This window comes from Gossypium hirsutum, chromosome A09, assembly GCF_007990345.1.
Source record: "Gossypium hirsutum isolate 1008001.06 chromosome A09, Gossypium_hirsutum_v2.1, whole genome shotgun sequence".
Taxonomy (NCBI): Eukaryota; Viridiplantae; Streptophyta; class Magnoliopsida; order Malvales; family Malvaceae; genus Gossypium; species Gossypium hirsutum.
Window position 1 is genome coordinate 77676159 of NC_053432.1, and position 15766 is coordinate 77691924.

Below are 15766 nucleotides of genomic sequence, written 5' to 3' on the forward strand. Positions count from 1 at the left end.
CTTGACTGTATCTTCTAAAATATTTAAAACAATTTGGGTGCATGAGTCATGTGCATAAACTATGATAAAAGAATAAACATAGACAAAAATGGAGAAAGACCACTCAAACTTTGTAATATTAGGATCGTATTGAAGTTTTAATTTAACCATAAAATATTTATAATACATGTTACATAAACTAGGCATTCTTATATTTTATCATGCCATATCATATTAAGATATTTTATATTTATATTAACTTAAAACATGTTTAATGATTCACACAAGTATAAGGCCATCAATATATAACATATAGACTTAGAGCTGACATTTTCTACCTTGCAAGGCAAAAATTACTGCTTCTCAAGAGGCATTGGATGATTCTTACAACCACCAATGACAGACAACTTTTGGACTGAACATAGAGGGATGTGTTTTCATTACCCTGAAGACTATGGAGAAAATCACATTTTACACCACCGACACTGCGGGCGAGTAAGTTAGGGTTCACTAAATTAGGATTCATCATGGTTATCCGAGTCAAAGCAGGTGAATGGTAAAACTGAAATCCCAGTACAAAGTTGCTTACCTACGAAAACAGCAAAATTCCGAAAAGGTTACAATCCCAAGTTTTCTTCTATCTCTGCATGCATCAAACACCAGATCATGTCACTTAACAATACAACGTATATAAACAAAAGGAAAAAAAAGGTGTAGCAAAAATTAAAATATAATACATACATGTACAGGGTATACAGACAGCTCTGGTGATGAGGCTCGTTAAATAATACCAGTGATCTAATGTAAAAAATAAAAAATAAAACGCAGCTCTCACAAAGAGGAGCAGCTTCCTATGCATTCGAATTATTTGCCGGATGATCATCCTTCCAACCTTTAGAAAGCAGGTCATAGTTAATAGATGCGAGCTGGGACAGATTCTAACAACCACAAGGAAGAAAAGGTATTAACAAAACTTGATCAAAAACCACAATGCTATTTCAAATTAACTATTAAGAATCGTGCAAACATTTAAAAAGTCTGCCAGACTTTATTTATGTCTGTATCTATAATTATAAATAACATTGAACTAAAAAAATCGTTGCTACAATAAAAAGGAAAAAAAAAGGATCTAGAAGTTCATTAAAAAAATGAAAACCTAAAATATTTCTCTAGGTGCCGTTCTGGCAACAGTTAAAGTGCCGGCAAATTATAAAAACAAATACTAATGCACTCTTACTAGGTAAAAGAAAAGTAATACCTTAAATGAGAAATTACTGAAAGAATAATTGACCGATGAAATGGACTCGAATTCAGTCAGACCTCCACATTCATCTCCCTGTTTCATTGTCAACAGACCAACAGAAAAGTCAAACAACACGAATAATAGATAAACAATCATTTATGGAACTGCAAATTCAGGGGCTAGGGTACCACTTCATCTTGGTGGTTGCTCAGGTAACCACTACTGCCACTTAAACTGTCAGCATCACTAGAATCACCAAGTTCACTACCAGGATAAACATGGTCATCTGAAGGATTCCACGAGTAGCGACTAGTAAAGTAACTAGTATCAAGTGCACTCTCCGAACTAGGAACAAAGGCAGCCTGTAAGGTATGAAAAGCATTATGACTAAATATAAGACACTTAAAAAAATAGAAGGCTCATAATTCAGAACTGATGGCAAAGGCGTCGACACCTTTTGCCTTGCAAGAGTGTCCCAGTTGATATCTTTGAAAAATACATGCTGCTTCACCTGTATAAAATTTCATTGTTTGGAATTCAATCATCTAAGGCTGCCCATTGTTTTAAAAAATGCAGAAATGTAAAGAAGAAAGAAAAAAAAAATTCTCAAAACTTTTACACAAATTAAGAACCAATATCACCTCCGATGCTCCTCTGGCTCCAAGTCTCTGATGGGGATCTTCTGTCAACAGTCTGGAAATCGGATAAATTAAGCAATTTTAAGTCCATATCAAGTCACTTGAAAGAAGAACAATACTGAAACAAAAACAGCGTAACAAAAACTAAGAGTTTTCCATAAAAAACTAAGAGATCCCGAAGATACATTTAAGCTTGGTACAGGCAATTTTAAAGGACCCCATGCTAAAACATCTTGATGTAGTCTATCTTATTGAAAAAGTATTTTACAAAAGTTTAAAGGGTTTCTGTGTTTGTGTGTGTGAGAGAGAGAATTAATGGTGCTAAGCACACAAAGTTCTTAACATATGAAGATATGAAATACTGTGAAAAGGATAAGATATTGAAACATAACTTCCAAGATATAGAAATTTTAAATAAATTGCTAATGCAATCACAAAAGTTAGCTTCTTTTTATTCTATAACTAATCTTCAGAAAAGAAAACATAGAAACTTCTAGAAAAACAAATTATAGAGGAATACAGGGTGAAATTTTCATCAAATATCTCAGGGGCTGGCAACAGCAACAACTAAGATGACAGATGTATGTCACTGTATAAGGCTACAAAGAGAGGTTTCAGCTTCTATAAATTGAGAAAACAAAGCTGTTAACTTTATCGAGAAAATATAAACATACAATAAATATGTCTGCAGAGATGTGTATAGATGCATCCCCTTAACTTGAGGTTTAGAAATGTTGCTTTCATGTTCATGATGGAGAGATAATTACACTATGTAGACACGTCTTGTATCTTGAGTTTCACTATGATCTATCCAAGTTGGTGCTTGATATAACAAAAAATTTACAGCTTTATTTTCTCGATCTATGGGATTAAAACCTCTTTTAGTTAAGCCATTCAGCAAAAATAGTACAATTGTATTTGCAAACCATGCATGCTAGAGAAATTCCACAAACAACAATTCCCAATAATGTCCATGGAATAATGTTACAAGAAACTACTTAAGACTTACTCTTTACAAGCAAAAGTTATATATTTCGACATGCATCGAATTCTCATGAAATACCAAAATGAAATCAATAAAACAATTTTCTTACCGATCAATTAGATCATGTGCTTCTAGGCTCATTTCTTCAGGCACCCTTGGCCAAGGTATTTTACGGTTGAGAATATTATCAAATATTGTCTATAACCAAAATATGGAAGAAAATGGAAGTAAGAATGAGCAATGCTTTAAAATGAAATTTTGTATGTGGATAGCACACTAATAATTTTAGCAGCATTTTTTAAGAACTCTGACAGTTCCAGCAATGAACAACCTTTTAAGAATAATAATATTTTTATTAAAAAACAAACTTAGAACGCTATCAACATTAGAGCACCAGGTACACCAGTTATTGTGCCAAAAGATTAATAAAAGCATAAAAGTTCCTTCTAGCTCAACCTATAGTTGCTATGCAGTTTTGACTGGACCAAACAGAAGACATTCCCCCTTAATTGCCCAAGGTGCTAGAAAAAACCAATATTACATATGTGCTCTGTTGTTTACTTCTAATATTGTCTTAGCAGTTTCCATCCCAGCCAAGAAAGGGACATCTGGAACACAAAAGTATACCCGACAATTGGCATAAGACTTGTCTTCCAATCCATGCATTTCCACAAGAAATTTATGATGGTAACTAGCATTGAGAACTTCGAATTGATGTTAACCAAGGATATGATTGATTTCCCACCCTCATTGAACAAACACCTAGAAATATGTTCGTCACTAATCTAGAAATAGCTTCATTCTTACAATGCCTCATTTTCGAGACAATCTGGATTAAAGGAAACCAGCCCTGGGATTGAAACCAAAATTTAGTGATGGAATACAGAAAACAAGAGATAAAAAGATTTGAATTACAAAGTAAGAAAGAGTTCTACAATCTGATGGTGTAATTCATATATCAACAGCACAACAAAATCTCAATATATTTTTTTTTTGGGGGTGTTTTTTTTTTGGGGGGGGGGAGAGGTAAAAAGTTGATATCCTTCAAAGTTCTAATCAACAGAATTAAGAGCAAAGAAAAAAGCCTAACTTTATATAAGACCACAGGAGACCTAATACTTAACAGATAAGGGATAACACTAACAAAATGCATAGCAAGAGAAGTAAAAGGGACCAGAACACCAGTACCATCAAGAACTACAACAGCTAGAATTGATATATTACCTGCGGATGTTCTGCATTGAAGGGTGGAATGCCAACAATCAGTTCAAACAGAATGACACCCACAGACCACCAATCCGCTGTTGCACCTGAGGAAAATTAAATGATATGGTAAACATACAGATTTAAACATGATCAACCAAAGAATAAATGCATAAGCATATGGGATAGAAACAAAGAGGAACAACCAATCTGCTCCCATAGGCTTTGAGCAAATTATGACCAAGATATCAGTCAAAAATCTTTTAATCAACAAATAATTTGGATCCAAGTTGCTTACGCTTCTAGATTAACACACTTTTGAGGTAGATCTTAATCTAACTTGCCCTTAAAGGGAAACAGCTGATTCAAAAGGTAATTAAAGCACCTTAAACTAAAACAAGTTATACAAACCATGTCCTGTTCCCAGAAGAATCTCTGGTGCCAAATAGTCAGGCGTTCCAACAGCAGACCGTTTCTTCCGCCTCTCTTGCTGGTGCTCAGATGCAGATAACTGAGGCTGCTCATCATCAAGTAGAGATGTGCCACTAACTGCTGGACCAGATAAGTCATCAGTGCTGTTGATGAGACCAACCTTTGAAAGCCCAAAATCAGTCAACTGCTAGGATGGAACGTTTAACTATTAGTTTGCAAGGGTATGTTCAGAAAAAAAAAAAGAAAGGTCAAAAAAATTTAGCACTAAAGTAATATCAATGTCACATTCCTTTAAAGTACCCTAATTTACTTAACAAATTATCAGCTTGAAATAAAATAGGTAGTACCTTGACCATTCAATCACATCTCACCTTTCAACATAATGAATACAACACACTTCTACTTGCCATTGTAATCTCAATAAATATCATAAATCATGAAAGAACAGAAAAGGAAAGATGATATTTTGCATTATAACAACAACAATAATCAATCAATTGTAACTAGAGAGATGAAATCCTGCTTCTGACAAAAAAAAAAGATATTTTCCATTGTGACTGTCAATAACGACATGGTTATAATTACTGAAAATAACAAAGTACAAAAAGTATGCAATGTGTATCTTCTAATACCCATGAAAAGAAGGAAAAACAAGGAAGGTCATATTAATCATTACCTTGATATGACCATCGTGTGCAATCAACAAATTATCAGGCTTCAGATCCCGATGAACCACATGCTGAGAATGTAAATACTCCAATGCAAGCACCTGTAAAAATATGTATATATGTTTTTACACTTCATATAACAACGAAGAAGATTTTCAACTAACATAAGCCAAAATATATATTCCTCATAATATATTAAGCCAAAACTTGTGTTTCCAAAAAAATACTTACGACTAAAAAAAACAAAACTTACCACTTCTGCTATGTACACACGAGCAACCTCTTCATCCAAGCAGCCTAAATTTCTCAACAATGAATATAAATCTCCTCCATTTAAATACTCCATCACAAGATACAAGTTCTCACGGCAAGTAAATGAATAGAAAAATCGAACCTATACAGCACATTGATAATAGATTAACGTAAGAATAAGGAAAGAAGCTCTCAAATAAAGTCAATTCTTTGCAAGCTAGACCTGCTCACCACAAATGGGTTGCGGACTGAAATCAAAATATCACGCTCTGCTAATATACTTTCAACTGCATTCTTACGAATCATATCTGCCTTCTTTAGAACCTGCACCAAACAGCACAAACAATTTTCTTTTCTTGAAAATTAAATCCACCTTCACCTCTCATTGACAGGCTAACTGCTCAGAACGATGGAAATAAGATGAGGGGCCCAAACATGACAGCAGAAATATTGAGGGGAGTCATAAATAAAAACAAAGCAGAAATTGCCTTCAACACAAAAGAGAAACACATGATCACTAATACAATAAAAAGGCAAAACAATAAGAATAGAACATAGGAATAAGATAAAAGGCCTGAAAAGAAACAAAGCAGAGCAAGAGAGAATCAGGGAACCAAAAATAAATTTTAGCTACAACATTTCTATGGGCATTGTCGTGAAAAGAAAATATAATTTTCTTCACATCCATTGTTTGTATGATTGAAAATGAGAGGAAAGAAAATAAAAAAGATGGATTATATTATTTCACCATTATATTCTTTGTTAAGATGAAAAAGAAAATACAAACAATGATGGATAATCTTCAAAATATACAAACTTGATTCACACCACTAACATTTTGCTTTTTGCTTCTTCTTTTTTCCCAATTTGGACTAATTTGTTTTAGTTATAGTAGATGTGGCAAATGATAATCTTCCCTATTTCCTTTTCTCACTTCTCTTTCCTGCCAAGCACCCCAAATTTCATTTTCTTTCCACTTTCCCAAACCCTAAACCCAAAATTCATTGTCTTTCCAGATTAATAATCAAAAGCAGCATTGCTGCCCCACGGATGCTTGTGCCATCCATCACTGCAAAACAGATTGAGCTGCGGGCATCAAAGGACCGAGATTATATTCCTCATTTGAATTACTCATATGTATGCATTTCAAAGGGACAAGGACGAGGATCTAATTCTGCCCAAAACAGTTAAAATGTTAGGATGAGTAACATCACTGTGTCAGTAGTTTGACCATATTTTATGCAAAGAAAATATGCTATTACTATCTTGGGTTGTGGGTATTTCATGAAAGTACTCCTTTTTAGCCCATAAGACTAGATTTTGAGGCCCAAATGTCCTTATTGCTCCATGCTTGAATCATACTGGAAGAAATAAAACAAAGAGGTTGGAAGGAATGCCAAGGTGGAAAGTGGAACGTTACATTATTTATTTTAAACCCAACCATTAAATTTTAAAATTTACAGAAGCCACAAACTCACATATTTTTCTCCTTTTTAGTTTCTACTTTCTTTCTACATATCTCTCACATCTTCTCCCTTCCTCCATCAAATTCAGTCTCTCCAGATTTGCATATTTCTCCAGTCTTTATTTGCCATCTACAATACTACATTCACTTTCTGTGCAACATTCTTCTCCTCATATACCTTAATTGATTATAAATTGTCTGTGCATTGTGTAGCTTGAAGATTCTATAGCATCTGAAAGGTAATAAGTTCAGATAAACAAAGAAGAGAACTTTGTTCATTGCAACAATTTGGTCTAATTAGAAGGTTTAATCTCCCACCAAGTCAGCTGCTTCTGGCAGAGATCGCATAACCAAGTCCATGTCAAGTCTTGACAACAAAGCATTCTAGCAAAAATGCAAAAACACAGCTACATAAATTTTGATAAGTGATTTACTAGAAATAAATTTATTTAGGCATAATCTCTTTCCTCAATTTTCTAGAACAATTTTAAGGTCATCTTGCTGAATGGGAATGTGAATGCAACAAAGTCCCCGAAAGGTGATCTAGTAAATCCTCTCCACAAATATTCAGGATAGAGAAGTTTAGAGTTTCTAAAAAATGAAGAGAGCAGCGAAATATGCATCATAACACCGAAGATGCACTCAAGTATTTTTACTTATGCATGATGTAAACACAAGAACCAACCAAAGTAAACAAACCAATAAAGCTTTAAAAGAATAAGAGGGGTGCCATAATTGAGGAAATATTAAAACAATAAATGTAACATCTATTATATTCATTGATAGAAAAGATCTTAGGGAAAGAAAATAAAACTCAGGTACCTTTATAGCAAAAAGATCCCCCGTTGTTCTCTTTTTAGCTAAGAAAACACGTCCAAATGCTCCACGACTAATTGGTTTTATTATCTCAAAGTCATCTATGGAGGTACGGTCCTTCGATGAAAGAATAGGGCTCGTTCTCAAACTACGAACCACATCATCCTCTAAGGGAGCATCCTCATCAATGACAGTACTAGCTATATCAACTTTTTTATCCTCGACTAGCTCACAAAGCTGCAAGTACTTCTCCCTACAACATTGAAATCATAACTGAATAAAAATGCAAAACAAACTCAATTAGCACCTTTTGCTCAAAACTCAAATATTCTTTACGATAGAATGTTCAGCAAAATTTTCATCGGATGGCTAAATATTATTTTGTTTGTCTATCTACTGCATTGTGTTTACTAGTGCCAAAGAATAAGCATCAGCAACATACTTACCTGATCAGTTTCTCAATGCGTGCCCCAAATGTTTCCACTGTAAGTGCATTAAATTTTCTGCGGTCTATGACATTTCTCAAGTCATCAAGACAAGATAGCAAATACGGCATGGATCGATCATCAGCCAATGGTGTATTTGCTACACATCTGGCAATATCAGCAAGTTCATTCATCTGCACAGCATGGAAGAAATTAGAACTTGTGCAGCTGAAGTAGGCCTAAATACACTAAACTGGATACTAAAAAGCAACACATCAGGGTCACAGAACCCAGACTCTTCAAAGCAGATACGTAATGCATCTGCAATGCATAGTATTGTATTTGCAAAATTGATCTGAAACAAATTAAGACTAAAGCTTTCATCTTAAATACTGTATAATCTATTTGCATAGGCAACTATTGATAGTCCAATAGTGGTGCATAACAGTTGTATTTGCAAAAATTGAACTGAAACAAATTACAAATAACAAACAACATAGACAAAAAGGTTTTTGATATGAAAAGTAACTCTGACAATCAAAAGGAAGAGCATAACAGGAGAGGAGAGCTGTGTATGAATGGAAGGTCAAGGGAGGGAAACTACAAACTTGTATAGTAAAATATATAAAACAAAAACATACTGTTGCATTGGACATATAAAATACATATCAAAAAGGCATACATATAACAGTAAATATAACAGTACATAGCATTTTCTGCAGTTCTCAAAACAGGCTAATCATTATGAAATAATAACTTGGCAAAGAGATACCTGTGGAAGATCCTCTTGCTCAGAGAAAGCACCCTTGCCTGACAATAACAAGTCTATCTGACAAGTTCTTGGTGTTGATAAAGGAGATCTAGGAGTCATGCTTCCTGCAGAAGATGTTGTCATTCCTTGATCAGACTTTGGGCCAAAGCGAGTTTTACATGACATGGAAGGCAAACCCTTAAGGTCATCCATAAAAACTGAATTATCAGCTTCAGGGAAACAATCAAGCATGTCTTCTGAACCTCTCCTAGACCAATCACTTAGTTTAGGAGATAGAACATCAGAATCTTCAGTCACACTCGAATTTGATGCTTTTGCAACATCTGGGCTCCCTAAGTGTTGGATATCCTTATTAGCAAAGGAATCTGCCATCTTCTCAAGTGTTTCAGCAATTCTTACAAGACGTTCATCAACACTTAAACCGTTCTGATCACATCGATCAGCAGCAGTACATATTCTTGAGTGATCTTCCACATTTGAGGTGGGAACCTCCTCCTCACAAATGCGGCATATTATAGAACTTCCTTCAGAAGCAGTCGGTTGGTCTCCCCGAGAACCCGATGAAACTTTGTGTTGATGCTTAGAAGGCTGCCCTTCAGATTCTTTTGCAGCAGGAAGCTCCTGAAGCTTAATAGAAGCCAGATCTACATCAGATGTGCCAGTTCTTTTCAGAGTTTCACTTGTGCTATTATGCTTCACCTTAACAGCAGTAACTTCCTTTGGACCTTTTCTGGCAGGTGTTGGGAGTTTCTTCCAAGAAGTTATTTTGTCTATGCTCGCAGGAGACTCCAAGTTCTTTGGCGTGTCATCAATGGGAGCAACATAACCTCCTTGCAGGACAACATGGTCCTTACTCCAATCCAAGGCATGTTGCTCCTGACTATAAGATTTCTTAGACAAGGCTGCTTTTGATGCCTTTGATGAGCTCAAACTTTTTGCTTCTCTTAGAACACCTGAAAATTTTCTATTGTCTACAGGATGCAGGACTCTAGATTGGCGAAGTTGTACCAAAGGTTCATCCTCAGCCAACCCACTTTCTTTGTGGAACTGCAACAGTCTTGTACACCTTGTAAGAATGAAAAGCATCCGGGTATAAAGCTGCTTCAGCACACATGCAGGAAGTTCTTGACGCTTATCATCTAGCTCCTGAACAATGCCTTCACACTGAAGCCAAAACTCACCAGGTGGTGTCATAGCACAGCTTCGAGCCAAAACCAGCAAATCCTCAATAGTTTCCTGCCACTCAGGATGACTGTCAGCAGTTCTTTCTAGAACTCCAACAAGATCTGCTGCAAAAATAGCCAGATCAGAGTTCACTTCCTCCTTTGCTTTGTCAAATTTTGCTCTAATAGCAACCAAGGTTTCCTGCATAAAAAGAAAATTCTAGTTAGAAACACATAACTGAATGAAAATAGGAGGCAAGAAATAGAAACAAACCTCCAAGTTGTTTAAGCGTCGAGGTTTCCAAAGCGGAAATGGTCGTACGCCTTTGGAATTTAATTCATGGGAAAAGCTCTTAATATCAGCAGGGAACCTCTTCCGAGGACCACTTGTAACACGAAGAATAGCTTGAAAACGGGGCGATTCAGATTCCTTTGGGTTTTCACAATCAAATGAAATCTGGGAAAGAAATAACACAATCATAAGTTAAAACTTAAAATGAAAACAGCAGGCAGTTGTCCCTAGTAATAAGTAACAGCAAAGTAAGGATCAAAGAAAATACTACTGTACCTCTGGTGTACAAAAATCTGAACTTTTTAAGCCTCCAGAGTGCCCAAGTGATGACTCGTCTTGCCCTGGTAACAGAATTTCAAGGTATCAAAGCAACGTTTGAAAGAAGAATCACAACAAATTGCCAGCAAGCCTTCATGCAGTGAAACCATTTTATTATGACCCAGCATTCCAAATAAAAAGTAGTTTGAACCCCCAGAAATTTTCTAAAATAAAAATCCTCTTTTAGTTAAAACAGAAAGGAGAAATGAAAAAAATGCACTCAAGAGAAATGTTGCAGCTTCAGAGAAATGCATAACTACAAAAGCAGTGGGGCCTTTCTTTATGACATTAGGAAGGAAGAAGATGGTAACTAGAAAAGCCCCAAAAGTATTTTAACCAGATCATAAGCATAGTATTCCAAAGTCCATATCGAAGTTCAGAACTTCAGATAGGTGGAGATGGGGCAGTGACAGTAAATAGTCAAAAAACTTTGTTACATAAGAAGCATTTTATAATAACTAACAATTTGAACTGGCAATATGAGAAAAGCAGTTCATTTCATATCCTTTATAATCACATCACCGTCCAAGGGACAGTTTGATTACTGAATATACCAAATTAAATGCAGCTGCTAAAAATATTAAGAATCACAAGCATATCAGCATCTTAGGGAAATTCCCTTTAGCTCTCCCAAAATCCATAGCCCATCAACCATTTCTATTTCTACTAATCACCCATCCACATTCTACATGCTCTTTCTATTTTAATCTCTTCATTCTTGAAGAAGATTTGTCCAGAATTCAAAAAAAAAAAAGATCCTGTTGAGACATGGCAAGAAGAGACAATGAAGAAAGGCCTACCAGAATCCAATATAATATAAAAGATGAATCAGTAGGATCACAAGTAATATATTTCTTTGTTGAACATGATATATTTACTCACTGTGATCAGCAGTAAACATATCATGCACTTTTAGCAATTAATTTTAATATGCTAATGTTTCCCTTGACAAAAATCTAATATTAACAGAGATAAATGAAACTTTACAGAAATCATTAGAGCAAATTATATACCTTTCCATTTGGATTCTACCAGCTCAACCTAATAGCACAATTTTAAAATTTTTCTTTAAAAAAAAAGGTAAATTGGAAATTTTCTTTGCAAAGAATCTTTAAAATTCAATACTTTGCAACATGCCAAGTGCCAACTGTTCAAGAAAAATGCACAAGAGTATGGTAAAAGTAAATAATATTAACTAAACCATTGCATATCTTTTATCATCTCAGAGTGACAACAATCAAACCAAAGCAACTTTGTCTGGCAACATGTTCTTTTAGCATCTTCATCTGTGCTAGAGACTAAAATTCTTAAATATCACCCTCTCTATCTCTCAATAAGTTTTATAAGGCACCAATTCAAATGCACTTCCACAACTTATCATGCCTCGTGACAAAGTTAAGCTTCGTGTTCATTCTGCCTAGCCCTCTAACTTTCTGACCTACGGAAGAATAGCTCAAAGCTTTAATGCTAATCTAAGATAGGGTAATCCTAAACAGATGAAGAAAGCATTATAAACTGTTTTAGCATCTACCAACCAACTGGTCATGAAACAAGGAAATCCAGAAAGAGTCCCGGAATAGAGGAGATAACAAAAATAAGAACAGATAACTATAAAGCAACAATACTGCCACTAAAGTATCATCAATGGCATAGTTGAAACATCAAGCATATGAGAAATACAAGAACAATGATGAGTCAAAGTAGGAACAGTACCAGCACCTGAAGATGATTCCCCGTTCTGCAACCGTGACTTCCCTTGCACACCAGGACTCTGCTCTCTTGAGTGCCAACCACCACCACTCCCAGGCGAAATACTATCCGAATTGCTCACTTTATCAAGCAAACTGTCTTGCAACAACCTCTTGGTCAATACGCCTTTCTTCCCAGAACCTGATTTCGACGAACTACCGTCGCCACTACTACTGCAACCTCCCGGCCTAGACAAGTTACTAGCTCCGAGCACTGAAGCCACTGCACTTTTCTCACCTCGGAAGCTGAAAAATGTCTCCTGCGGCAAGGGGCCAGAGCGGGTTTTAATCCGGTTCAAACCCAAGGAGGAGGCTAGTAGGGGCGACTCAGAGGAGGACCTGTCCTTGGCATCGGGCTTCTTGGAGGTAGAAGAAGAAGAGGGCTTAGAAGGTGGTGTTCGGGGTTTGAGGTCCTTGCTTCTAGGTCCATCTTTTACTTGGGTTTGCTTGCAAGCAACGGGAGAGAAAAGGGAAGTGGAAATGGAAGTGGAAGCCTGTTGGGAAGTAGAAGCTTTGGGTTTCTTCTTGTCCGATCGGATGGGGGAATTGGAAGCAGATCGAGGGCTGTTTGATCCGTCAGAATCCGATTTCTTCGAAGAGAAGAAGAGCTTGTTTTTGAACACCATTTCATTTATTCACTGTTTTCTTCAAGCATAAAGGAAGAATGAAAGACACCACTAAATGATTTTTCCACCAACCATTTCTCTTCTTGAATAAAACCAAGTTTGTTTGTTGTTCAAATAAAAGAGAGCGTTGAAGAAGTTGGATTTTGTTCAAAGCCTTGAGATTGAAGAGAAAGAATGCGACATCTAAGGGGACGAAGTAGATGGATCATGGATGGATGGATAGCATAATATATATTAGAAAACCGAACGGGACCGGTCGCATCAAATTTTGACTACCATGTGACTTTTAGACGTCACTTCTAACAAATATTTGGTCAATTTCTATTATTAGCCCCCTTACTATCGTTGAGTTGTAGATTTACTCTTTATATCTTTCAAATTTTGAAATTTCACTCCTGCTACCATTTGGATCAAAAAAAAATTCTCAAAATTCAAAAAATATAAAAATTAAAATTCATCAAATTAGTAAATTTATAATGTGTGAAATTTAGTGGGTTTTTTTCGGGTTTTTTTCTTCTTCTTTTTTGTTAGAGATGCTCCATAACAGCAGAAGCAAGCAGATTTCAGCAAAGCACACAGCTCTTCTAGGGGTGCAGGGGCCAAAGTTGAAAGCATGAACCCTGTCGAGTTTTTTTTACAACCTAGTCCGCAACTCTGTTGTAATCACGTCTAAATCAAGCAAAAGATACGCCCTTAAACCCTGCTCAGCACCATTGATGTCATCAAGAATGCTCGAAATTTCCCACAGACAGTCCTTTTTTTTCTTGATGGATTTGACAAGCTCTTCACAGTCGAACTCCATCATCACTTGCTACCATCCCTTTGCAACAACTACCTTGGAACCAAGTCTCAACTTAGCTTCAGCTGCTAGCGCCGACAATGCGAACACCGGTGCTTAGGTTCTGCTGATACTAAGATCAAATAAGGTAGAGATAACGGTAATGTAGGGCGGGTTTGCTTAGGGGAAGCATAATTGCTCGTTAAAGTGTGTTGGAATCTTTCGTATATAGTTGCAATGCCATAAAGTATAGGGATCCCTCATTTGCTTTTATTGTGACTGTTTAAACTGCCTTAAACATCCGAGAATATTATTATTGTTACACTTCACGCATTTAATGTTATGATCGGTTAAGTTATAACTCACAAAAATCAAAGTATTGTAATCTTTTTAAAAGAAGCTCTTACACTTCTTACATTGATTGTATGATGTATGATTAGGTACTAATGTGTCTAAACGTCTTTTTCTTTAACTTCATTTGAGCAGCTAATAATTATAAAATTATTTAATGTGAATAACTAAAAGTGTCTATAGATAATGTCTGACAAAAAATTATGCTTCTTGTTTTTATATTTATTTTTATGTATTAGCATGTTTATTAACTGATTATATGCTTATAGTAGTTGTTAGAACGTACTAGATCACCACTAAGCTTCTTTAAACTTAGTAGTTATGATGTTTGTTCCATGCACAAGTTAAATGCAAAGCAAGGAGGAATTGTTAGCAGTGGCTCATCTCGAATTTTTCGCACATCTTTAATTTTTGTAAAGACTCTTTTCGTTTATAATTTTATTAAGACATAGGACCAATAAAGATGTTAGAGAGTTTGACTTTAACGCTTTGATTATTTTTTTGCCAAAATCACTTAATTTTTGGTTGAGTTATTGAATTAATTATTTAAGTATGTTAAGCTCTAATTATTTTTAAGCCTCGTTTAAATTATGATTTTATTTATAATGACACATGAGTGTTTGAAATGTTAATTTACATGCTTATAACTCGAATTTTATGTGAATTAATTGTATGATTTATTGATCATATTGTAAAAGCTCAAATTGCTCGGGCCCTTAAACCCAATCCTATTTACAGCAAATCCCAAATCTTAAAACTACCCTAACCCTAAACAGACCCAAACTCACACATGAGCCCAAATATTAGACCTAATTAGCCAGATTTAAGGTTTCAAAAAAGTTAAAACCCTAAAACACCTTACCCAACCGCCCCGGTCACATCATCAGTGCAAGTGGCCACTTGTCCCTGCCTTCACCGCCCATCCCCTGCAAGGAAAAAAAAAAGGGAGAAAGGACAGCATAGAAAATCATGTAAAATAGGCTTTAAAAGCCCAAGCCAATTTCAATGGAAACATTCGGCAATTTTTTGCAAAAAAATACAAACATTCTATTTCAAAAGCAAAAACGAGAATAGCAAATTCCAGTGATACTAAAGCACAAGTATAACACCGAATCAGAGGACCAAAGATACCAAAAAATCAAAAAGCAAATACCTAAGGTGATTTTGTTTCTTTTATTATTTTTTTTGAATCAATTGATTTGCATAAATACATATATTATAAATACATAAAAAAATAAAAATATATATAAAAAATTACCTTTTGGAGTTTCGGCCACCGCGACGATAGAGATGTTGCGGCCGATGGCCGGTCTGGTGATCGGACTTGGAGAGGGGAGGAGAGAGTAGAGAGCATTTTTGAAGGTTTTTTTTAAGAATAAGGATAAAATAATTTTTTTTGCAAAAAACATAACTTATATAGGGGTACCAAAACGACGTCGTTTTTGCTTATGTCCCCAGGCATCAAAATGAAGTCGTTTTGAGCCTCAACCCATGGCCGACCTGCAACCCGACCCGCTCCAACTTCAAGATCCGCGTGTTTTCATTGGAGGGGCTATTTGTGCATTTAGCCCATCCGCTTTTTTATGGTTTGCAATTAGATTTATTATATTTT

General features: G+C 35.6%; 1 protein-coding gene across 15 annotated transcripts; it reads right to left on the reverse strand.

The window, feature by feature from the left end:
• Window positions 1-213: 213 nt before the first annotated feature.
• Window positions 214-13236, reverse strand: LOC121206240 (probable serine/threonine protein kinase IREH1). 15 transcript variants are annotated; one of them, XR_005901298.1, is made up of 19 exons: window positions 12371-13235; window positions 10610-10674; window positions 10316-10498; window positions 8879-10243; window positions 8128-8300; window positions 7688-7934; window positions 5632-5724; window positions 5402-5542; window positions 5157-5249; window positions 4460-4664; window positions 4070-4155; window positions 2955-3043; window positions 1864-1915; window positions 1677-1733; window positions 1411-1584; window positions 1238-1315; window positions 721-917; window positions 569-622; window positions 214-464 (listed from the first exon to the last, which is right to left on the reverse strand). XR_005901298.1 is itself a non-coding variant. In XM_041076921.1 (18 exons), the coding sequence occupies exons 1-17, from the start codon at window positions 13023-13025 to the stop codon at window positions 831-833; spliced, it is 3849 nt and encodes a 1282-aa protein (XP_040932855.1). In that variant the 5' UTR covers window positions 13026-13235; the 3' UTR covers window positions 214-568; window positions 815-830. The 15 variants fall into 15 exon arrangements, 4 of the variants coding, with proteins under 4 accessions (XP_040932855.1, XP_040932854.1, XP_040932856.1 ...); XR_005901295.1 differs by having other exon boundaries at window positions 1414-1584; window positions 12365-13235; XR_005901292.1 differs by having other exon boundaries at window positions 815-917; window positions 12365-13235.
• Between the last annotated feature and the right edge of the window lie 2530 nt (window positions 13237-15766).